The sequence below is a fragment of the Grampus griseus genome (genome assembly GCF_964374135.1).
Source record: "Grampus griseus genome assembly, chromosome: 11".
NCBI lineage: Eukaryota > Metazoa > Chordata > Mammalia > Artiodactyla > Delphinidae > Grampus > Grampus griseus.
In genome coordinates, this window is record NC_139005.1 from 64224336 (window position 1) to 64251162 (window position 26827).

Consider the following 26827-nt stretch of genomic DNA (forward strand, 5'->3'; position numbering starts at 1 on the left):
GATAATATATACATAAATCATTGGCCTGATCTCACTGCTACAGAAATAGTTCTATAATTTTAGCTGACAAGTTAACAACTTGAGATCATTTAAAGTGAATATACCTATGTTTCTCTGTAGTTATCATGAGTTATTATAGAATATAAGTGATATTTAATACTGTTTTAGAGCTTCCAGTTTCGTGATCTATTCCTTGCCATGAATGTTAGAGAGAGAGAGAGAGAGAGAGAGAGAGAGAGAGAGAGAGAGAGAGAGTGTGTGTGTGTGTGTATGTATTTATATACATAGTTTATGTACTGCTGGAGGAAGCTAGAGAACTTAAGATAACTTGTCTAGATAATAGAATCAGAGTAGTAAGTGGCAACCTAAAAATAGACAGAACTCTTAATTAATTACAAAATCTTTTACGATGCATTTACAAATTAAGAATTCATCCAAGGAAATTTCTGTTAGGTCTCTAAGTTACAAGGAAAATCTTGAAACAAATGAAAAAAAAAACACTAAAATGTTAAATTATAGTAAATACAGTACCACTGAACATGGTAACAGGCTTTAAAAGTCATATAGTACTGATAAAACTTAAAAATACTTCATTTTTTTGTACACCATGACTTTATTACTTTGAATAAAATTCGCCCATAAAACTTTAAGAACAAAGACTGAAACAATGTAATCTTTAAAGCAAGTTATGATGAGTTTAAATGGAGAATAAAATGGGAGTTTCTAAATATGCAAATTAGAGAAACAGTTGTCATTAGATCAATTTAATTACAGAATCAAAGTAATTCTGAATAAGAACTTTTATAGCAAGTAAATTACTGGCCCACTAATCTAACAGAGCTATTAAGTATTTGCTTTCAGTGAGGGCAGTTGGCATAAACTGAGAAGTAAACTGCCATAAATCTAGGGTTATGCTTGAGAAAAATATAATTGATCATAAGAACCCTACTGTAATTATTTGACTATAGTAGGAAAGAGATTGCTTAGTTAAATACTCAAAAGACTGACAGCCGGTTTCTTGGCCAGGTATTCCGGGGGGATGGGGCTTTTGGGAACTTGATAAATCTACAGTTCTAACAGATAATCAAAAGAGCTAAAGTTTAGGATTCACTGAAGAAGTATCAAGGGGTTCTAGAATTAATAAATCTTTAGTTAAAGCAGCTCATGGTGACACCAGTTATGGCATGATAACTATCTTGAAAATTTTGCAGACGACTGCTTCTTGCCTTGAAAAGGCCAGAAATTCTCCAGAAATTCTGGAGAATTTCATTTTAAAGCATATGAAATTATGACCATTTGAGAATGGGTTCTAATTGAATTCAAGAAACCCTCAGTTCTAGAATACAGCAGGTAATAAGATAATTCAGTCACAAAGTCTTCTGATATTCAAATTGTACCAGTGAAATTCATACATTTCTACCACTAAGAATTCATACTACCGCTTTCCTTTGGAAGAGTTTTAGAGGAGGATTATTAATAACAGTATGGATTTTAAAAGAATTCTCTAGTTTATGATTTTAAAAGGTTCAAATTTTGACCACTTGGAGCCAAATCCAAAGATTAGCAAAACTGACAATATGATAGAAACACTGTGGGGATTTAAAATCAGTCCTCAAACCCATGCAAACCAAATAACGTCAGATAAGCAACAAAACAAGAAGTCCAAAGGCAGAGACTTAATAGGTAAACACAATGTATAATCCCTGAGTGGACCCTTAATTTGAAAAATCAAACAGCTAGAAAGATGTTACTAGGAGGACAACTGGGAAAATTTTGAGTATGGTCTGTATATTAGTGAACATAAATAATGGTATTATATCAATGTTAAAATTTTCTAAGTATGATGATTTCTGTGAGGGAATGAAGGATTAATGCCTTTGTACTTAAGAGGTACGTACTCAAGTATTAGGAATAAAGTGTTACAGTGAGAGCAGTCAATTTTTTTTTTTTTTTTTGCGGTACGCGGGCCTCTCAGTGTTGTGGCCTCTCCCATTGTGGAGCACAGGCTCCGGACGCACAGGCTCAGCGGCCATGGCTCACGGGCCCAGCCGCTCCGCGGCATGTGGGATCTTCCCGGACCGGGGCACAAACCCGTGTCCCCTGCATCGGCAGGCGGACTCTCAACCACTGCGCCACCAGGAAAGCCCTGAGCAGTCAATTCTTAAATGGCTCCAGGAAAAAAAAAAAAAGTACGTGTGAGTGTGAATATGTCTACGTGTGTGCATGTGCGTGCATGCGTGCATGTGTGTGTTACACAGAGAGGGAAATGAGTTTACTCCTAAAAGTTAGGTAAGGGTGGGGAGAAGCCTTTAAAAAGAGACCAGTAGGTTAAAAAAAACCCACAGAAAACCCTTAATCTTTAATTAGAGTTAAAAGAAGTATAGGTTCTGAAACAGCAGGGAAAAGAAAAGTCTTTAATAGATCAACAAGAAAGTAAGGATGAAGAATAAGTGGAGAACAAAATAAGGAAGAGGAAGAAATGAAACTAACAATTTGGGAGCACTCAGTCACTAGCCAAGCTCTCTCAATCACCGCTTAACAATGTTAACTTATTTTCTCTGTTATTATTTTTGTTTTGTCCTTTTTAGGAGGAACAGATAAGGAAGATAGTCACTTGCTCAAGGTCACAACTAACAAGAGGTGGGGTCAGCAGTTGACCTCTGGTCTGTTCTGACATACCTGGTGCTTTGTAAATGAATTAGAAAATCTAGATTCCAGTTCTCTCAGTAACTTGTGGTAGTACTTTTCGTGCTTAACTTATACACATGTGAAATTACCAAAATGCACCTTTACTCAACAGAAATAAAGGATACAAACCCCATGCTTCTCAAAAGTTCAATGAAAATAAAAAACTACCATGATCAGTAGTTTTTCATATGAAAAATTTTATCTTTCTGCTATTTACTGGGTTGGCCAAAAAGTTCGTTTGGTTAATGAATATGTTGCTCAATAAAGTTCTTGGTGAAAACCGAACAAACTTTTTGGCCAACCTGATATTTTTGTTAATGATCAACTGCAAAAAGTACTTGAGAAAAAGAACATAATAGATTCAGAGGAAATAAAGAAAAATACATTCTTATTCTAAAACCTTAAATAAACTTAGAACTGTCTTAATGCTTTAGCTCAAATGGTACTTACACAGAATACATTTATTTTTAACAAACACAATTTTGGCTTACCTTTTTAATAGGTGATGTAGGTGTTGCCTGACCAGATGACACAGTAGGTGTTGTAACAGCTACAGGAGCTGCTTGAGTACTAGAAGTATTGGCATTAGTTACAGAAGCCATGGATTTTGTCTTATCTTTAGGGAAAGGAAAAGGAAAAAAAAGAACACTAAGAGTCATGATTCTAGATGCATTCAGTTTCAATGGTATTGAAAACAGCATTTTACACTGTATTTTTGCTTAAGGTTTTGTTAACTCAGTCTTTTCCCACTATTATACCTTTTAACAAGTGTCATTTTCAAGGAGTTTCTAGAAATGTCTCAATAGGTATGAGACTTAAATAAGAACACGACACACAACCAGACTTTTAAGAATAAAAAGCACAAATAAAATATGACTATCTGACTTGTGTACTTTTAACACTATGGAAAATTTTTTTAAGTTTTAAATTAATATTTAAAACTTGAATACACGAATACAACGTAACTTCAAAAAATGCAAGAGCTATGCAGTTTTCCAATGAATAAACAACTTACATTGCTTATCTAAAACTTATAGCTCTTCTTTATTCTAGGAAATCTAAAAGTGCTCTTTGTCGATAATGACTTATATTCCTGTCAAACAGTATGCTTAAATGTCACAAAGAGCATTCCTTCTCACCCCCCAAAAGTCTAGAGTTAAATGGGCACAATATCAGCTAAATTAGGTTAAATCTCTTCTCACAATGTATCAAGACAATTTCCAACTAGTAATTGATCACTTAGAAAAAGATTTTTGAAATATTAGAAAAAAATCAATATGATGATAGCAAAAATTCAAAGACTGTATTTGAACACATAAACTGGCCTTTAGCAAAAGTCACATATAAATTTAAACCGTTAAATTAACTGTAATTTATAAACGGGCTAGAAAAGTTCACTTTTCAAATGGTTAAAAGTCATTTTATCCAGTTTTAAAATATTCCTTTAGTTTCAAAATGGGATAGGACAGGTATCTTTCTATACTTTTGTGAAGAAGTATACTGCTTTTAAAGCCCTATGAGATACTCATTTTCATTATATTACCTCTCTCCCTTCTTTAGGTCAGTTTTGCAAAGAATCTTCCACCATAAATTACCATTATGAGTAAGTAGACAATATTAACAAATCCTTATCTTTAGGGCAAATACAAACTTCCCACTAATAATTCTGAATTTGCAATGATTCATTAAGTCCTATTTGTGTCTAAGAAAACATCTGTAAGATGTTAATAGGGTGAAAAGCATAATCTTAAACTGTATCAAAAGACAAGGCCAAACTGGCATATTTAAAAATCACTATAACCACAGCTTTTCAAATAAACTGAATGAGCGAAACTCAGTCTAATAAACGTTTTTCTTGTTGTTAAATCCCTCTTTTCATTCAACAGAAGCTAAGCCTATTCAGCACAGTTAAGTACAAATCATGTATACTCTAATTAGACCATCCTCCTGGAAAACAATCCATCCAATCGGAGAGAGTAATTCAACAAATATTTATTAAGTGTCTGATACCTCAAGTACTGTCCTAGGCACTGGGGATATATATCAGTCAATGAAAAGACAAAATATCTTAACTGCATAAAGCTTACAGTCTAGTAGGAGAAATAAGTAATAAACTAAAGCTCAACATGTGTTTTTTTCATTTTATTTTCTCCTTCTCCCCCTATTTTCTCCAGGTTTAAAATTTTTTTTATATTATTGAAATCTATACATCAAAGAATGTATATGCACGTATACAAACATTTATGTTTGGTTTAAGAATAATAATTAAACAAACCTCAGGTGTCCACCATCTAACTTAAGTAAACATTATCAGTGTTACTGAAGCCCTTTCTATCCATTTGATTTCAATGAAGAATAAAAACTTCATGTCCTAGAGAAAAAAAAGAAAAAACCTAAAAGCAAAACTATGCTTCCCTATTCTCATTCCTTCAACTACCTCTGAAAAATTTATATATCATTTGGAAGGAAATTAAACTTTTGGTTGAGTTCCTATTTTCAATCTGATTTATAAGAAACTGATTAAAAAATGGTTTGGAAAATATTTTATGAAAGAAAATTCAGCAAAATAGTTATTTAACATAAAACAGTTTCCCAAGGAAATAACCTTACAAAAAGAAAAAAGAAACAGTTTAGAAATTGTCAGATCAAGCTATACCTCTACAGGGAAATGGCTGCTTTCTCAAGCTTGCCAAATAAAGTATGATAAAGCCTTGTTGATACTAAAAGAGTGAGAGAGAAGGAACCACACAGCATTTACATGGATTAATTCTTGAGATAGTTAAATTTTCCTGGCACAACTGGCTACTAGCAACAGGAAGAACAAAATTATCAAGTACAATGCTTCAGAGGAACATTTAAAGTTAGCGCACTGAGAAGAGATTGGTATGCTTAAAGTCCAAATTGGGAAATTAATACAATACTATTTGATGGTAATTAATTCTATTCATACTTATAGAAGAGTTTAAAGAACTATCCAGATAGCCTAGTCCAATACTTCTCATTCTACAAGCAAGGAAATTTCAACCAAAGGTCAGGAGGCTTGCTAGTTAGTGGCAAGACTGGCCTAAATCTGAAGTCTTTTTTTGTTTTAAATAGCTCCCTGGTGCCTAATACTGAACAGTGAACTCTACAGAAGGGACCAATTAAGAAAAAATAGGTAGAAGAATCTCAGGAATCTCTGTGAGATATCTGGCCTTCCAGTTCTTGAATTCTACTACATGAGCTAGGAGATCTGGGTACTGGTCCTGGCTTTCGTGTGCACATGTGCATATAGTTTAATTTGTAATGATATATTTTACTAGAGACTGGGGGCCAAGGCATGTCTCACAGACAGGAGATTAACTACATAAAAATAACTTTAAATACTTGCAAAAGTATCTGAGTCAATTTAAATTTCAATGATATCATTTCATCTTTCAAATGAACTGAACAAATTTAACTGAATGTTATTAGGTAAGCATGTACATTAATCTTATTTAAATTAGTAGACTTTAATTTTATACAATTATTACATGAAAATTAACATTCATTACAAAGCATGCTGATTCTCATATAATTTGTTTTTACAGTTAGAAATATTTTAATTAGCATGTTATACAAATAAATTATAATATTCAATGACTACCTGTTGTTCTACTGCCAATTTTACCTATACCTATATTTAGGTATATTACTATTTACCTATATTACCTATATTCTACTGCCAATTTTACCTATTTATTTTACCTATATATTTACAGGTGAGGCAAAAGATATGCTGACTCACCTGATCAGCAATGTCACAGCAATAAATAAAAAATTAAATCCCTAAGTGACTAGAATCTAGTCATTTATAAATTTCAAAAACTCTTTGTGTATTTCCAAAAAATAATTTACTTGTAGGATTAGCAAGCTTCAAGAAAATAAAGGAATCCATAACACATCACCTGGCAACAAAGCTAGCCTGTGCCCATTTAGCAATATCTTGTTTTTAATGGGAAATAGAATTATCAGTATGTTCCCTGACATGTTTATTTAGTAAACTTTAGCTTCTCACATTTTCTTAGAGAAAATATTTTATTGAGTGAGTAAAAAACCTGATTCAAAACTGTTGCTGTTGTGTCTAGAGGAAATATGGGAGTCCAAGAAATTCTAGGGCTCCATTTGTGTTTACTAATGATCACCAAACTGGTCCTGATAATGATGACAGTTTTTTCATTGATAAAAACCTTAATGAAAATGAAATACCTTTTCTGATAAGTACGTTAAAATGCCAAAATGCCAGGTTATACAACTCAAAGATAGCAATCCTGGAATCTTATGCTCTCAGAAGGTTTTTTTTTTGGTTTTGTTTTTCTTAAGATTTTTTTGATGTGGACCATTTTTAAAGTCTTCATTGCATTTGTTACAATATCGCTTCTGTTTTATGTTTTGGGTTTTTTTTGGCTGTGAGGCATGTGGGATCCTAGCTCCCCAACCATGGATTGAACCCGCACCCCCTGCAGTGGGAGGCAAAGTCCCAACCACTGGACCACCAGGGAAGTCCCTCTTCAGAAGTCTGAGTGATTAGCCAATACAGAATAAAAGCAATTCAGTAAACAAAATCTATAAAAACATGTGAGCCAGAGGGGAAAAAAGCAGAAAACCTATCCTTGATAATAAAAAGGGAAAGAACATAAATTGTTAATTGTTATAAAAAGGGAAAGAATGTAAATAGTAAAGCAATTTGGCAGCATCTATGAAGAGTGAAAATATGATTCAATAATCCAATAATCCAATCCAAGTTTAAGTGTATCTATTAGAGAACCTCTTGCACATATACACAGGGAGGCAATTATAAAATGATTGCTGCAGCATTATTTATAACACAACATTGGGAATAAGGTAAATTTTTATCAAAAGGGAAATTAATGTATTTAATGAATACTATACAGCAACTAAAAGGATAAGTTACATACATAAAGACACAGATAGATACAAACAAACCTAAAAAATACAACTTTCAAATAAAAAATGCAAGTTGCATAACAACTCCTAGGGAATAATAAAAACACAAAACAACCTTATAATTACTATATATTACTTCTGAATGTAAGATAAGAGTATAAAAATAGACTAGAAGATTCAGAAAAAAACTCATGATAGTGATTTGGGAAAGAAAGGAAAGAGAAGTAGATTAGGGTTGGTGGTTAAAGAAGACAATGGTAATGTTTTAATTTTATTAAAAGAAAAATTATAAGCAAATACAGCTAAATGTCAACAGCTGTTAAGTTTTGGTAGTTGGAATATGAATGTTTATTATATTATACTTTTCTGCATCTTTAAAATTTCTCAAAACAAAGTAAATTTCCCCACACCTCTACAGGAAAAAATCTTGACTCCGCCCCAGCTTTCTAAAACTTTAGTATTACTGAGGAAATATTTGGGATGCTGTTGGAGCCAGCTTCCTGTACTTGCAGGTCTCAGAAAGCAGCAGGAGCATTCTTGAGCTGCTGGGAACCCATCTAACCCTATGTGCACCATCCAAAGAGAATCTTAGAAGCCTCTTCACCTTCTTCAAACCTAAAAATATAGGTCAGTAAAATGCAGAGGTGATCAATTACCTGCCTCCAGGTAAGCAGAGAACAATAAAATCACAGCTATACTTAAATTTCTAACACTCCCTGAAAGGCAATTTACTGGCTTGGGAGGTATCCTAACAAGTAGCATGTCAGTCTGAAAAGTTTCAAAATTAAAGCCTGACCTCATCTTACTTTACACTTCATCAAAATTCACTGAAAATCCCTTTATCCTTCAAATTTTACCTGTTTCAGCTTCTGATTCTGAGTCATCTTCCTCATCTTCTTCACTAGAGCAACTAGATTCATCTTTTTTTCCTTCTTCTTCATCATCAACCTTTTCTTGTTCCAGAGATTCAATACGGGATGCATTTTTCTCAGGCTCAATAATCAATGTCTCTTTGCTGTGAAAGGAAAAAAGCCTTGAAATAATTATAAACACAAAAGGTGAAAATTAATTTTTCCCAGAACCACAAAATCTAATAATCATACTTGTGGCTATCATGACAACTCATTTAAAACAATAACAAAACCTACTTTAATATTTTACTTACTTTTTAAAGGTTTTCTGTGATTGATTATTGTCCATATTGGCTGTTGATTCAATCAGTGGAGACTTCTTCTCCCGTTTTTCACTATGGAGCTTTATAAAAGTTATGCAAAGGAAAATAAGAATACTATTAAAATAACATTAATGAGCAAAATACAGAATTTAAAATAATAACAAAGTAGCTTCCCAAACACGAAATGAAAACAAAACAGACAAAACAAATAAAAGATTTGTTTTACCTAAAAAGAAAAGGGCTTGGATAAAGAATAAAAAGAACTAGAGAATTTAAAAGCTCCACAGAGGGGACTTCCCTGACAGTCCAGTGGTTAAGACTCTGCACATCCCTTGCAGGGGACATGGGTTCGATCCCTGGTTGGGGAACTAAGATCTGTTGTGTGGTGCAGCCAAAACAACAACAACAACAACAACAAACCACTCCACAAAGGACTAAGTTGGATTTTTTTTTTTAAGATCCCTCCAACTTTAGTTTACTGAAAAACCAGGGACCATTAACCATTTAGGATGTCTAATAATATTTTACTTAAACATCTGCTTCCTAGTTATGTAACTCCTTGCTTATCTAGCGTATGCTATTTTAGAAATCTGAGATTTTATAGTCTCCACCCTCTAAGCAAACTTTCTTATGAAATTAGTATGAAAAAGATACTATTATTGAGAACATACACATTATAGAAGTATTCATTTTGGGAAAGGGATGCTAGAGAAATGGGGATAAGCAACACAAAAGGCTAAAAAAAACCCCACCACTACTCCTTTATTCTCATTCACTGTCATTTAATTTGATCGCTAGGAATAACTTAAAATCAAACAGTATAAAACATCACAAGAATACTTTTTCAGCTGTCTAAGATTCAAAGTTATTAAGAGAATTCACTAATAGAGACAATTTTTAGACAATCATCATACATACCAGATTTTGTTTCTTTTGCAACTCTTCTAAATATCCTAAAATGTCTTCATCTGCTACATCAAAGGCTGTCTGGCCCTACGCAGGAAACAAGAGGGTTGGTGATAATTAAAAAATCAATAAATTATAAAATGCCTTCGGTGATTCTGTATGATTATACAGAAAGAAGTTAGATAACATTTTTAATGGTAGGTATAAAACATGGTACATATGACTTGAAGGAGATGTATGAGAAATCCCTGTGAGAGATAAGCAGCTGATATACCTCCGCTTACTTTTTTTGGTAACAGCTTTATTGATCTATAATTCACATACAAGTCACCCATTTTAAAGTATGCAATTCAATGGTTTTAGTATATTCACAGAGTTTTACAACCATTGCCACAATCAATTTTAGAACATTTTCATCACTCCCAAAAGAAATGACATACCCATTAGCAATCCCCTCCCTACTCCCCCTCCCCCTGTCTGAGGCAACCACTAATATACTTTCTGTCACTACAGACTTGCCTATTCCAGACATTTCATATAAATGGAATCATACAATATATGGTCCTTTGTGACTGGCTTCTTCCACTTTGCAAACTGTTTTCAAGGTTCATCCATATTGTAGCATGTATCTACTTCATTCTTTTTTATTGCTGAATAATATTCCATTGCATGATCTACCACCTTTTGGTAATCTCTTCACCAGATGATGGACATCTGTTTTTGCTTTCTGGTACACAATGAATAATACTGCTATGAACATTTGTGTATAAGTTTTTGTGTGGACATCTGTTTTAATTTTCTTGGGTATATAGTTATGAGTGGAATTACTGGGTCATGTGGTAACTCCAAGTTTAACTTTTTGAGATCTTATTTCTACTTTACCGCCATAAAAATTAATTACAAATTCTTAGTAGAGTAATAAAATAAACATATATATTTCTAAACTACTTAAAAGTTCAGCCAGCCACAGGTATGACTTAGTTTCAAAAAGTAGTCCAGGTGAACATCTGTCAATCTATTTTTATTCATAGTGGAAAAGAAAATTTCAAAGAGCTGTTGACCCAAAATAGTAAGGATTTTTCCTGCTGCCAGCTTAGTCCTTATAATAACCCTACTGGTACAAGTCTCCAGAATGCCAGAAAGTTCATTATTTAGAATATATTCTACCTTATATGCTTGCAAAATTTCTTAATTTGTGAATTTCTAAGAATATAATATCAATGGAAGCACCCAAATCTACTCGACACATATGGTAATACTATTACAGAAAGAGTAATACTTCTTTGTCGAACAAGGCCAAATCACCTCATAAGTAGCTGGAAAAGACTTAATAATAAAAATGAATAAATGATTCACAAAATGTTTTACACAGTTAATAAACCTTAATAGAATTAAATAATTTATATTCTCATAACATTTTTTAGACTAAAACTATATTTCTAGAAGTTGAAATATTTAAAGTACATTTGAAAGGCCTACCACTTTGTTGACCATCTCCATATCACACAGACTGTCCACTAAAATTCGACATGCTTCTTCTTTACCCCAATGAGCTGCAGCATGAAGAGGTGTCCAGCCATCATAATCTTTAATATTAACATCATAGCCCGCCTGTATTAAAAGTCTAAACAAATTATAGTGAATTACATCATCATTAAAATCTAGAAATGATTGGATATAATTAACAGCTATATACGACACAAGTTAACAAAAATTTGCAATATATTTCTTTTCATAGTTCAGAATCCCTCCTCCCCTCAACAAATTAACTAGGACAAAAGAATTCTCAGAAAACACTGGCATAGAGGATCTTGAGTTACTGCCATAATAATGAATTCAGTTTTAATTAATTCCTAATGACTATGAGTCTTATGGTTTGGTATGACACTGATTAATTCTTGTTAATATGTTTCTAACTGAAAATTTTGCAGGAGAGTCTATAATTTTTCAAAACTATTGGATCAATTTGTATGTTAAACTGATTTATTGTAGGAAATGTCTTCAAGTGTCCATATGATATATCATCTCAAGCTGAACATGTTCTAAAAATATACTGGGATCAAACAAAGTTATTTGTAGTGTCATTGTTGCCTTGTGGTTAAGGAACTGGTTTGTGAAAGCCTTCATGAACCTTTATGATCTACCACTGGAAATTTTCATAGGAAAATGACTGTTAGAAACAAAACAAAGCAAAACAAATATTCCGAGGGGTCGAGTCTACTTTTCTGTAGCAGTAGAAAGCAGATATTCTAATCAACAAAGCTAGAAAACAGGAATACATTTTAATACAATGGAAAGAGTTGCATAAATGTTAGTATGCCCTTATAACTGTATATTGACATCAACCTTCGTTTTATTTAGAAATTAAGCTCACAGAGAGCAAAGAATGGGTCTATAAATTGCACACAGCACAGCGCCACACACAAAGGCGAACACTAAATACTTTATAACTCAAATCTGGTTAACCTTAACCTTACCTTCCAAGATGCTGACCTTGAGAAGGGCTTCTTTTTACCTACAGGAGGTGGTAGTGATAGCTAATATATAACCATTTATTTATGTTTCAAGAACTGATCCCCTATTTCCTAACAATATCTAAAGCAGATGTTTTTAATTATGGCTCCATAGCAGAACCATCTGAAAAACTTGCTATTAAAAAAACAAAAAAAAGTTTTCCCAGCTCCATCCCAGTTCCACTGAATTAATCAGTATCTTGGGAGATGGGCCCTGTCAACTTATTACTTTTAATAAGTTCTGCATATGATCTCACATCACTGCCTGTCTCCTGCCTGCAGATCAACATTTAAGAGCCAGTGATCTAAAAAACACGCTAATAGATATAAGTCAGAAGATTTAAGTTAAAAAAATATGGCAACTAACATAAATATTATCAGATACTTTATTAATAGAGACAGAAATAATAATGGAAGATAATAAAAATATACCCCCAATAGGAAATATGAACTATAATAATGTTAAATATCCTGAGCAATACAAAATTCTAAGTACTTGAGAGTCTGTGCGGAGAGAAAGGTAGACACACACACCCTGCCCCCCAAACATAAGGCTCTCTATATGCCAGACCATGCAAGGATACTCAAAAAAATAAGACAGTATTTATTATGCTCAAGGAACTTCTAATGGAGGACAAAAGTTAAGTAAAACAACAATCAACCCTCACAGACAGGTTCTATGATGAAGCTGCAATAGGAGTACAGAACTGAAAAGGATAAAAATCAACTGAAAGGGGTTGTGTGTGTTTGGGGGAAGGGGGTAAGTGGGGACACAGTTACATTTGAAATGGATCTCTTCTATTTATTTTTGATTTAATATTTTCTTTCCTAAGTAAAATATTCACAAATTTCAAAACTAAAAAAGAATAAATGGCTAGATAGCAAAGTCACTTTCCCACTGCTGACCTTTAGCCAACCAGTTTCCCTGCCCCAGAGATAACCATACTACTACTTTTGATTAGATCCTTACAGAGAGATTTTATGCATATATAAATAAATACAACTTAAAGTTTTAAAACATAAACACAAATGATGCATAGTTCTTAACATATCCTAGTGCTCTTTCCATATCTATAAGTAGTGTTTTAATCACTATAGAGTATTCTAGTGAAAGGATGTATCATGATCTATTCAACCATTCTCCTACCCCAATTACAAACAATGCTGCTAGCACATACCTTATTTCCTATGTGAGTGAGAATATCTGTAAAAAAAATTCCTAGGGATTTCCCTGGTGGCACAGTGATTAAGAATATGCCTGCCAACGCAGGGGACATGGGTTCAAGCCTGGTCCAGGAAGATCCCACATGCTGCAGAGCAACTAAGCCTGTGCACCACAACTACTGAAGCTTGCGCTCTACAGCCCCTGCTCTGAAACAAGAGAAGCCACAGCAGTGAGAAGCCCGTGCACCGCACAGAAGAGTAGCTCCTGCTCGCTGCAACTAGAGAAAGCCCGTGCGCAGCAACAAAGAACCAACGCAGCCAAAAATAAAATAAATAAATAAATTAAAAAAAAAAAACAATTCCTAGAGGTAGTGCTGCTAAGCCAAAGAATAACTGTTACTTTGATAAAATTTGCTCAATAGTCATTTATACTTCCACCAATAATGTAAGAGAGTGCCCTTCCCCAAATTTGCCAACAGTGTGCCAAACATTTTGATCTTTGCCAATATGATAGATGAAAAATGATAATTCACTGTAGCTTTATCTGCACTTATTATGAATGAAGTTGAGCATTTCTTTTTCATGGGCTTAAGAGCCTTGAACTGAGTCAAAGGATAGAAAGGAATCTGCTTCCAAGTTGAAGAGATGGTGAATGAAGGTATCTAGATAGAAACAAGAGTAGGCATTAAGGCATCATGAAAGAACTTCAAGTAGATATATACAGCTGGAATCATGCATGCCTGAGGAGCAATGGTAGCAGCTTAGCTTGAAAGAGGAACCAATGGCCAGATGACTAATGGTCTTATGTGCTAAGCTGAGGAGTTTAAAATTCATCCCAATTCCTGCTGAGAATCTTAATGAAGGATTTTAAGAGCCTGGACAACTGAATTACAAAGACCACTTGGAAGCAGTCTAGAAATCTATTTCACAGTGCAATCCAGTACTCATATATATGTTTATAGAAACAAGAATTTTAAGAAACAAAATACCTTTACCATATGCAACACTCTTTGATATTTTCGATTTTTTTCTTTTTAAATGCTGTTCACAGCTCACTAAGTTCATTTCATGACCCACTCTGATGGGGTTTGAAAGTCTGAAAAATTTTGGATTAGAGAGAAACAGATGGGACAAGGAAACTAATTACAACTTAACTGTAGCGGCTTCCCTGGTGGCGCAGTGGTTAAGAATCCGCCTGCCAACGCAGGGGACACGGGTTCGAGCCTTGGTCCGGGAAGATCCCACATGCTGCAGAGCAACTAAGCCCGTGCACCACAACTACTGAGCCTGTGCTCTACAGCCCGCGTGCCACAACTACTGAAGCCCACATGCCTAAAGCCAGTGCTCCGCAACAAGAGAAGCCACTGCAGTGAGAAGCCCGCGCACTGCAACGAAGAGTAGCCCCTGCTCACCGCAACTAGAGAAAGCCCGTGTGCAGCAACGAAGACCCAACACAGCCAAAAGTAAATAAATAAATTAATTTAAAAAAAAGTTAACTGTACTATTCTAGGAGAAGGCTTAAATTACTGAAGTGAGTAGGGATTGAAATAGGAGGAAACCCGGAATAACTGACCCACTTAAACTTCTTCACTGTTTTTACTGAGGAGAGGGAATAAGGAGAAGGGATTGATATAAGAAACCAAAGTGGAACAAAGGTAAAATAGAGGGCGCAGTAGATTTTGCTGAGGGCCAGTCTTATTAGCCTTCACATAGATATAACAAAAGTTATGCACTGAATTGTTTTTTCCATACAGTTGCCAACACCTTTGCACTGCATAAGTAAAAACCAAAACACAAATTTATTGTGACATAAAGGAGCTTTGCCCCAAAGATATTTGTTGATCAGTATATAACCCTATATCGTCTAAGTTGCTTATGGTTTAATATTTAATATTATGCTAACAGCACTCTGAATTCCAGTGTTCATGTAGTGAAAATCTAAAACAAAATCAGATAAGTTACATGTAAATAAACAATCAGTAGGAATCAAGCTCTCAGAATTTGATAATATGTTTATACACAACATTGTTCTTAGTCTCTGTATCCAGAGCTAACCTATCTGGGAATCTCAAAGTGACTCTAATAATTTACTAGGCCAGAAGGTAACATATAATGGTTGTCTGACACTTAAATTTCACTTATTGGAAAATTGCAATGGAAGAACAGTAGAATACTCAAAATTTGAGAGTGAAAGAAAGAACTTTAGAAATAAAGCAATAACATTCAAGGTAGTTTTCTCTTTCTCCCTATAGACAGACATTAAATAACTTACAAAAGCTGTTTCAAAATAATGTTAGCAGGTATCTTAAAAAAAGGAAAAGTGAAATAAAGAAAACAAATCAAAGCAGAAAAACAACTGTAAGAAGCAATACTTACTTTAAAACTTCTGTATAGCCTTTAGCGGCTGCAACATGAAGTGCTGTACCTCCAGATTTTGCATGCCGGACATCATTTATATGGCCACTATTTAGCCATTGTCTTGCATCTCTAAGCATTATTCGTTCTTCTTCTTTTCGAGCTGCTTCTATATCAACCCCTGATAAAATAAAATATTTTTTTTCATTTTTTTCTCTATAGTAAATGTTTTTGTTTGGAAATAAAATTATCCAAAACATTCCAAGTTTAATTGAAAATTAAAAGTGAAATTATATTTTTGAAAAATGGGCTGCTTAGAACAAGCTGGTTAAATAAAGAAATGTAGGAATACTGTAGATATTTTATTAGCATTCTCTATTGACTATTTAATTTTTGCCCTACAGTATTATTTTGGCTTTCTTTTTACCTTTTCTGCTTATTCCTTTTGTTTTTGAAGATTTGAATACTCCCCAAGGTATTCCCCATCCTTTGGTCTAAAAAAAAAGTTTGTTGTTTTAAACAATCATATGTATTTAAGTCTCAAATTTTTATCCACTGCTTTGACCAGTTATCTGTACTCTAGCCTAGTAGGTACAAATGTTTATTGAACACTTCAACTTGGAGGTCCTGTCCTCATCTAAAATTGAATAGACCTTAAATCAGATTATTTTTCTACCAACACCCCTTTCTTTTTCCAACATAGTACACTGTTCATACCATCAGTATCAGTTTTATAATTTTAGTAAGTTATATAGATGTTTATTCATTTAAGAGCACTAAGCGCTACGCTAGGTTGAGATGATAAGAGTGGGGAGAATTCAAAAAGGGACACGACCTTCAAAGCGCTCAACATCCTGAGAAAAAAATTAAAATAGAAATGATAATCCTGAAATTCCTCAGTGATCTCATGTTATCTTATGGCTTCAAATGCTGGTTATTTAATAAATAGCACATACCATGATGCATTTATACTCCAGAAGACAACGAGCTTATTAAAAAAGGTAAATATACTGCTTTTTTATCTTGTATCCCCACCATATGGATGGATACCTGATACAAAGTAAAAGGGATCAGTAAATGTTTACTGAATGAACGATGAATACATAAATACATGAGTAAAAAACAATTACACATACACACAACTCCTCAGCTAAGATCTCTTCTATAATTCATATCCATGTATCCAATTGGCTGGCTGGAATTTTTCATTCACTCATTCATCAATCAATCAGTCAATATGTACTGAGTCTCTACTATATGTCAGGTACTTTATTAGGTGTTAGGGGTTTAGAAGTGAACCTATTACATGGCAGATGATACATCTGTGAAGGAAAAAAAAAGCAGAGTAAAGGTATAGAAGGTAATGAGAAAGAGTTGTTATTTTATATAGGTTGGTAAAGAACAGTCCCTTTGATAAGGTGACATTACAGCAAGAAATAAAGTGACAGTCATACCATAATCTTAGAGAATATTCCAGACAGAGGGAAGTACTACAGATCTTCCTTGACTTACAATAGGGTTACAACAAAAGTTGAAAATATCCTAAGTCAAAACTGCATATGATATACCTATCCTGTCATAGCTTAATGTAGCCTACCTTAGACACGCTCAGAATACTTACATTAGCGTACAGTTGGGAAAAATCATCTAACACAAAGCCTGTTTTATAAATAAATTATTAAGCGCTGAATATCTCATGTAATTTACTGAACACTGTATTGAAAGTGAAAAACAGAATGGTCACATAGGTATAGAATGGTTGTTTAAGTGTATCAGTTTGGTTGTTTACCCTCATGATTACGTGGCTGACCAGAAGTTGCAGCTTGCTGCTGTTGACCAGCGTCACTAGGGAATATGTGCTGCATATCACTAGCCCGGGAAAAGATCGAAACTCAAAATCTGAAGTATGGTTTCTACTGAATGTGCATTGCTTTCAAACCATCATAAAGTTGAAAAATCGTTAAACTGAACCACTATAAGTCAGGGACTGTCTGTATTAAGCACTGAGGTAGAAGCCTGCTTGGAATGTTCTTCTGATTAGGAAAAGGCAGGGTGTCTATAGAGTAGTGAGGACAATGAGCGGGGGGCAGGGTGACAACATCCCACTCAATTTAAGAGGATCACTTAAGCTGAAAAGTTACGAGTAAAAACAGGTAGAAACTGGGAGGCTATAACAATAATTCAGGCAAGAGATGATGGTAACTTGAACCAGGGTGGTAGCAGTGAAGGTAGTAAAGAGGTTAGATTCTGCATTCTTCAAGGCAAACCAACAGAATTTGCTGTTAGTTTGGATGTAGGAGAAAAAGAGAAGTCAAGGATGAATCAAAGGTTTTTAGCCTGAGCAACTAGAAAAATTAAATTTTCAATTTCGGAAATGTGAAGTTTGAAATGCACTAACAGACATCTAATTGGAGTTAGCTGGATATCTGAGTCTGGAGAACAGAGAAGAGGTCAAAACTAGGGATGTAATATAATACATAATACAATGATATAACACAGTCACCTCAAACTCAATGCTAAAATCTTATCTCAATTTTCCCTAGCCAATCTGCTTGCTGTCTGTCTTATATTTCCTATATTAGGTTCCAATACTTACCCAGAAACCCGGAAGTCACCCTTAATCCCTCCCTTTGCCTTATCCACAGCCTCCATCCAATTAGTCAGCAGATTCTGAGTTGCCATTCCTAAAATGTCTTCTTTTCCTAAAATGTCTTCTTAATGGCCCCTAATCACTATTTTAGTTCGTCTTATGTCTCTCACACTTTGACGACTACAGCTGGCCCTTAATTCATTCTCCTCAGTTCCTTCTGAGTCATTCCTCACATCATCGCCAGACTGGTTTTTCTGTAGCAAAATACAATCATCTCTCTTTTCTATAAAAATCTGTCAATGACTGCTCACCTCCTACAAGACAAAGCTCAAGCTCTTTAGTGTAGCAGACAGAGCCTTTTATGATTTGGTCTCAATGCATTTTTAATCTCTAGTCTTTCTCCTCTATCATCACCCAGTGTTCTAACCATATAGATCTTCACATAGATCAAGTACATCATGTGCCTGTGCTGTTGTGCAAGCTAGTATCCTCTATCTGGAATGTATCCTTACCTTGCTTGCTTAGTAAATTACCATTTATTCAACATACAACTAAACTGTTCAATTGAAGCTCAATCTCAAAAAAGTAGGCCATGACTGAAAAACATTTTTAAAATCCCGAGATTACAGAAGTGCAGGTAAAGTCATCTTCAAACTAGAGATCTCATTTTTTTCCCCCAAATGTTTGCTCTTGGTGCTAGAACCAACTATTCTCTTGAATTTTTCTTTTTTTTCCTAAATATTTACTTATTTATTTATTTGGCTGTGTCAGGTCTTAGTAGTGGCATGCGGGCTCAGTAGTTGCGGCGCACAGGCTCAGTAGCTGTGGTGCATGGGCTCTAGAGCGCATGGGCTTAGTAGTTGCAGCATGCAGGCTTAGCTGCCCCATGGCACGTGGAATCTTGGTTCCGTGACCAGAGATTGAACCCACGTCCCCTGTGTTGCAAGGCGGATTCTTAACCACTGGATCACCAGGGAAGTCCCTCATTACTACATTTGAAAGAAACTTGCAAAAAAGTTTTCCAAATAGACTTTATAAAAACAATTATATACACTATATATGTAACGGACAAAACCTATTATAATCTTTAATTACAAAGTATCACCATTTCTATAATAATGCAATTTTATACATATATAAATTTCCTTTCAAAAGATAATCAGCCCATCTTATTTAAAATGCCTTCTAATGTTATTCATAAAAGAAATTATAAAGCTGTAATTGTTAATACATTAAGAATAATCTTTCTACTAAATGACCTTTCTCAGACTGATTTATTTTATTTTCTTATGCTTAGTTTTTTTTACCATGTCTTTTAATACATGAACATCTTTATTATCGTTATCCCTTTTCTCTTTATCAAATAGTCTGACTTTTATTGTCTTTTATTATTCTAAATTTCCTCTGGACTTGAAATAAAAAAACAGCTACTTCAAAAAAAAAAAACAAAAAAAAACAAAAAAAAACAGCTATTTCTTCTGGATTTATCTAATTTCATGCTATCTTCACCTAATTACAAAGCAGTTACCCTCTGCTGCCACCAAATTGTGCCTTTATATGAATTATATATAAATACAACTCAAGTTTAAAATTAAAGTACATGTGAAGAGAAATTTCTTATGCTTAAGAAAATCCAGTTAGAAAAAAAAACACTCTTGTTCTTGAAATCTTTCAAAAATACCACTGATTAGAGCAATAGACCATTAATTTTTGTTTAAACCCCACTGGACTATGTATTACAATACCTGTTTTCTAATTCCAGTGCTTTAACTAGGCTAGCAACCTTTGAGAAAGCCATAACTTCTTTGAATATTAGTATAATGGGTTAAGAACACAGACCTGAACCTAGGCTGCTGGGTTTCAATCCCTGATTTGCCACTTACTAGCTCTATTATCTTGGGCAAGACAAAATCTACACTAATATTCAGTTCTTTTATTTGTAAGATAGGAGTAATGGAAGTATATACCTATCCACAATGTTGTGAGGATTAAATTAATTAATATTATCTGTGAAGTGTTTAGATGAGGAATAAGCACTAAGGTGTTAATTATCATGATCAGTTCTAAAAGTCTATGATTCTGCTTCTCTTTAACTGCACTGTGGTCTAATAGGAAGAAGATCTTATAATGAATTTAACTGGTCCTTAATCCACCTATAATTGCAAGGTTTTTAAACAACGAAAACAATGTATATTGAACTAAATTGGGTGTGATATAATAAAGTGATTAGACTATTTAACATCTGTCACTGCTATAAAAAACAGTAGGGCTTCCCTGGTGGCGCAGTGGTAGAGAGTCCGCCTGCCGATGCAGGGGACATGGGTTCGTGCCCCGGTCCGAGAGGATCCCACGTGCCGCGGAGCGGCTGGGCCCGTGAGCCATGGCCGCTGGGCCTGCGCGTCCGGAGCCTGTGCTCCGCAACGGAAGAGGCCACAGCGGTGAGAGGCCCGCGTACCACAAAAAAAAACAAAAAAAAACCAACAAAAAAACCCAACAACAGTAAATGTTAGCTTGAAATGTAGCCAATTCTCATAGGTAAGAAAAAATAAAATCAAATTGGAATTTTGTTAGCTAAGAAATACAAAAATTGACTTGTGTCCCACACTAAATAAAGAAAATTGCATTAAAACATAAACCAGAAATACTTTCATCTACTATTCAATCATTACTACTTTCAAAGGCAATCTACTCAAGCATGACTAGTTGTTAATCAAATATATTAGAATAAGAAATAAGAGCCAAAAGAGTGATTAAAGAACTTTAAAATATTAAATAATAACTTTCATACCAGGATAAATAATTTGAGAAATCTTGTCATTACGAGAGATATATTTAGGGTGCTCTTTTTATAAATGTTAAACTCTATTAGAGATGCCTCTATCTTTTGTTTCTTTGGAATAAAGTTATGCTATATAAATTCATGTATTCCCATTATATGAATAAAATGAATATCATGAAATATTTTCTAAGAGATATTCCTAATAAAATGTAGTATGGTACAGTGATGAAGAGTGTGGGCTCAAGGTATCTGCTACACTGTTTGGGACTGAACTACATACAGCACGACTTCCTACATGTATGACCTTGGGCAAATCACTGTGCCTCAGCTTCTCATCTGTAAAATGGGGTGACAGTAGTATTAACCTCTTAGAATTGCTGTGAGAATGAAATGAAATAATGCATGTAAAGCCTTTTGCTCAATGCCTGGCAAACAATCGGTATTTAGTAAGAGTTAGTTATTATTTTTAGTATCAGCTCTTTACTTTTCAGTTTCAGGGTCATACTATATACTATTTTCTAGAATTTCCCCTCACCTATTATTTTCCCAGATTTACATTTTCCATCCTGACATTTCCTAAATTCCAACAGTGCACTGAACACTGTCATCTAGATGTGCTTTAGCAACCAAACTCAATATATCCCAAAACAAACTCATACACTCTCTAAATCCGTTCCTGCTTTGTCCCACATTTTCCCGAGTGAATTTATCCAGTCATCACTTCTTAAACTGGAAACTTCAGGAGGCAAATTAGCTTGCTTCAATTCTTCCTTCATCTCCACATTCAATTCTCCACCAAGCTGTTTTAATTTTACCTTAATATTTTCTGAAAACAGTCCTGGCTCTTTGCTCTTTTCCATCTTAAGTGTAACCATTTTGCCCCTTTTCATCTTTCACCTGGATTAAGTGAAGAATCTTCTTCAAGAAAGGCATGCCACCATGTATCCCCCACTCTAATGCATCCTCCAGATTACCATCAGCTGCTTTATTACTAAAAACCAAATCCAATCAGGTTAATTTCCTGCTTGGGGATCTCTGTTGCATCTGTCTAATGCCTACAAAAGAGATGTCCACCATCTGGCTCCAGCCTAATCTTCTCGAGCCTCAACCTCATACTAATTCCATCCTTACTTTTTACTCCATTCCAATTCTAATGAATTCTCCACGTATGCTATGTCTCCAATTCCTTTTCTTTGCACATGCTGATACCCCTGTCTCACATGCCTTTTTTGTCCACTACCCCCCTTCTTTGCCAAGTAAATTCCCTCTCAAATGTCATCTCTCAAACCCTTCCGGACTACTGCAAACAGTTACTCATAGGCTTTTCTGTTCTCCCACATCATTCTGTTCCTACCTATATTTTAGCACATAGCACACTGCATTGTGGGGCTCTGTTTATATACTTGTCACTTCTATACACCGTGAAATCCTTAAGAACAAAGTGTGTCTCTTAAAAAAAAATACCCAGCACTCAGAACATATGCTGGCACCTTAATCAAAACTGAATGAATCATTACAACTAAAATCAGCCTTGCTAACAGTTTCCTTTATATATAGAAGGAAACTAAAGACAAGAAGTTTTCAGTACATATCCATCCCTTTCCCAGTTCATAATAATTGCTAACTACTATTAAACAATATTGTTGCTATCTATCTGGGCACTCACCAGGGCAAGCTGGACAGATAAGGGACTCTTCATCCAGGTTGATACTTTATACCCATTCTTCCAGCTTCTTCAAGTCTTGAAGATCCTATTACTCCAAAATTGCTTGCTTAGGACACAGCTGTTAAAAGCTCTTCCGTGTATCTATCCAAGTTCCAGTTACGACTAGTTTCCTAATGTGTGCCTTGTTTCTCCTGAGCTCCAGGTACCTTCAGCCACTTGTTACAATGCCTCAACTCTATTTAGGCATTTAAATATTTCTTCAGTTTCAGTGCCTAAGATTTTTTTTTTTAACAACCAGGTAGTCATTATGAATTTTCTTAATCCCAAGGAATAAAAATCTCTTTTCAAGGAACTGACTTAGCTTCTATTTCTCTGCTTTTATTTCCTGATGAACCACATTTCAGCTGGAGTCAACCTTCTGAACCAATATCCCATACCTTAGGAAAACACAGTTCTCTTCTGATAATACCCATTTAATCACTGCCTAGACATAATATAGTGGAAATCACACAGTAATTTATATATATATGTGTGTGTGTGTGTGTGTGTATATATATATATGTTTTTTAAAGTTGTATATTATATATATAATATATATATATTAGTTTTTTTAAGTTGTAGTAAAATATGCATAACAAAATTTACTATCTTAATAACCATTTTAAGTAGACAGTTCAGTAGCATTAAGTACATTTACACTGTTGCTCAATCAGTGTCTAGAACTCTTATCATTTTGCAAAACTGAAATGCTATGCTAATTAAACAAGTCCCCATTCCCACTTCCTCCTAGCTCCTGACAACCATCATTCCACTTTCTCTATGATTTTGAGTACTTGAGGTACCTCATGGTAAGTGGAATCATACAGTATTTGCCTTTTTGTGACCGGCTTACTTCACATAGCATAATGTTCTCAAGGTTCATCCAGGCTGTAGCATATGTCAGAATTTCCTTCTTAATGCTGAGCAGCATTTTCTCTAAGTATATACTACATTTTGTTTATTCATTCATCCATTGATGAACACTTGGTTTTCTTCCATCTTTTAGTTATTGTGAATAATGCTATAAACATGGGTGTACAAAAATCTCTTTGAAACCTTCCTTTTAATTCTTTGGTTATATGCCCAGAAGAGGAATTGCAGTATAATACAGCTTTATATTTATTGAGATATAATTCACATATTATTTAAAGTATACAATTCAGTGGTTTTAGTAAATTCGCAGAGCTGTGCAACCACTATCACAAACAGTTTTAGAACACTCATCACTCCTGAAAGAAATTCTACGCATACGCAATCGTTCCTCATCTATAAATTGACATCTCCCAAATTTATCTCCAGCTTGTACCTCTCTCTGTTGACATATTCAACTGCCTGGATACCTAATAGGCAAAACAAACTTAACATGTCTGAAAAATGAACCCCTGAACTCTCCCTACAAAACTTACTTTTCCCACAACATTCACACCTCTCATAAAAACTTCACCCATCTAGTGGCTCAAACCAAAAATCTTAGAATCTTCCCTGCCTTCTTCTTTCTTACACACTGTAGTTTTAATCACTCAATAATCTTCTTGGCCAAACCTTCAAAATATATCTAAAATCCAATCTTTTCTCATCACTTTGTCTACTACCACCCTGCTCCTGCCCTTGCCATTCTCCTACTTCTGCCCTTACCTTCCTATAATCTATTCTCAACACAATAGCCCCAGAGATCCTTTCTAAAGCAAGTCAGATCATGTCACTCCTCTATCTCAATCCCTCCACTAGCTCACTGTTTCACTCAGGTTAAAAGCTAAAATCCTTCCAACAGACCACAAGGCCCTATGTGATATGGTCCACTGCTACTTCTCTGACCTCATCTCCTTCCAGCCTCTTCCTTGTTCTGCCTGCTTCAGTCATACTGGTCACACTCGCTGCTTCTCTGAAAACACCAGGCACCCTCCCATCCTTGAATTCATTGGTTCCTCTGTTTGCAATGTTCCTTCCCCAGACCTACATGATTCATTCCATCACCCCAGTAAGACCTTAGCTTAAATACCACCTTATCAGTGACAACTTCTTGACCACTCTTTAAGTTTGCAATGTGTCTCATTCACCCCATACACTTCCTTATCCCCTTTGCCTGTTTTACTTCTCTCCAAAGCTTTTATTGACAGATAATTTTATGCCTTACCCTACCACTCATGATACTTCTTTCAACTTTAAAAACATTAAAAAGACGTAGAGTTAAGAATCATATATTTTTTCAAGTAGAACCTTACTTCACATACTGTTAAGTAAACTGATTTTCTTTCCACTCAAATTAAGATTGCCCTTCAATGTCAACAATCATTTATTGAAAAAGTCAAGTATCATGTTCTTTACACAACAGTTTTAAACATATTTTACATCTAGGTTGGTTACATTACCTTGCCGATTAACTTCATTTTGAAGTAGCTCTTCCATTGCCTCCTCCTCAGCAATATCTAAAGGTGTGTCTCCTTCACTGTTGACAGCACCTACATGTGCTCCCTGACCAATCAAAAACCTGTAAAATTAAAGGGAAGAGAATTAAGCAATGACGGTATCATCAAAATAAGACTGAATGCATAGCTAATGAGGCAAGCTCCTATGCAAGAGCAGCAATAAAAACCAAGGATAGCATAGGTATTATTTAAGTTTTAAGAAACTACCATAAAAAATGTTTTCTTTCCTTTTTAAAATTTTATATTTCCTAAAATTTTTCTATAAGTTACACACATTAACTAAAACAAAAATGTTATTTTAAAATAATTACAAAGTCTTTCATAGAATTATTTCAGACTGTCTCCATTAAGATTTTTCATTATCGCCATATTGACTAATTTCCTAACTGAACTTCATGCTCCCAGTCTCATGCCATAAGCAAGTTCTTAACTTTGGGCTCATGGGCATAATTCAGAAGGTCATTCAGCTGATACAGATATATTAAAATACCGTGTATGTTCATCACTATTTTGAAATTAAGGTAATTATTAGACCAACTACTGAGTCTTTTTATTTAATGTGTTACTAAAGAAGCACATACATACTTTGTACTCAGTATTTTATTTTATGCATCCAAAACACAATACTAAGAACATATTCACAGGCTTCATCAGACCTGACAAAGGGATCCGGATACAAAATGGTTGCGAATCTCTTTCACTATGCCAACTGCACATCTCCCAGAATCATCTATTTAACACAACCAGAGTCAATTTCCAACTTAAAATTCTTTGAATGGTTGTCCACGCTAGGAGAAAATATACCTACATGGCCCTTACTGATCTGGTTTTGTCTTCTTTTCAGCCTCATTCCTCTTCCTTCTTGTATCACACTTCAGACTCCAACAATATGGAACTGTTTGTAGTTCCAGATTAAGCCATGTTCTTTTGGCATCCCTGATTTTACTTTTCTATATATAAAGAATGGCTCCCTTTTTTCCGATGTTCCTAATCAATCTAACTCTTATTTGTATATATATTTTTTTACAGGCTACATGACAATATTCACATTATCAAAACAGTGAAGGACAAAAAGCCCTCAGAGTTTTAAAAAAAGAAGAAAAAAAGAAAAAACTCCCTTATATCTCTCCTTCTGTTATCATGTTCCCTCCCCAGAGATAAACACTATCAACAGCATGGCAAATATCTTTCTGGTACCTTTACTATGAATTTATATGTGTGTCTATAAAGAAATATATACAGTCACTTTTGAGGTTCTTTTTGTAAAACAAAAATTAATGGGATTACTTTAAATGTACTGGAGTGCAACACTTGCCTTCTAATAGCTGAAAAATATTCCACAATATGGCTGGATCATACTTTTATTTAATGCCATCCTCCTAATGGATGTGTTCTTAAATGGACATTTGACATTATCAATCTTTAAAATTTTTCTCAACGTGATGAGAATACAGCATCTTATCATTGTTTTCTTTCCTGATTACACACAAATTTGAAAAAAATCCGGATATGTTCACTAGCATTTGTATTTTCTCCTTTTGTGAACTTCTTATTTACTTCTTTTGCTTGTATTTTTAATGTGTGCCTTAACTCAACAAATA

General features: G+C 34.5%; 1 protein-coding gene across 9 annotated transcripts in view; it reads right to left on the reverse strand.

Moving 5' to 3' along the window:
• PPP1R12A (protein phosphatase 1 regulatory subunit 12A) overlaps window positions 1-26827 on the reverse strand; it is a 151215-nt gene that overhangs the window by 47361 nt on the left and 77027 nt on the right. For all 9 annotated transcript variants that reach the window (XM_082665353.1, XM_082665355.1, XM_082665352.1 and 6 more), the window contains exons 3-9: window positions 25170-25288; window positions 15748-15907; window positions 11174-11318; window positions 9707-9781; window positions 8780-8868; window positions 8472-8629; window positions 3180-3304 (exon numbers count right to left, since the gene is read on the reverse strand). In XM_082665353.1, the coding sequence (XP_082521479.1) occupies window positions 3180-3304; window positions 8472-8629; window positions 8780-8868; window positions 9707-9781; window positions 11174-11318; window positions 15748-15907; window positions 25170-25288 (871 nt within the window). The remainder of the gene's footprint in view (window positions 1-3179; window positions 3305-8471; window positions 8630-8779; window positions 8869-9706; window positions 9782-11173; window positions 11319-15747; window positions 15908-25169; window positions 25289-26827) is intronic.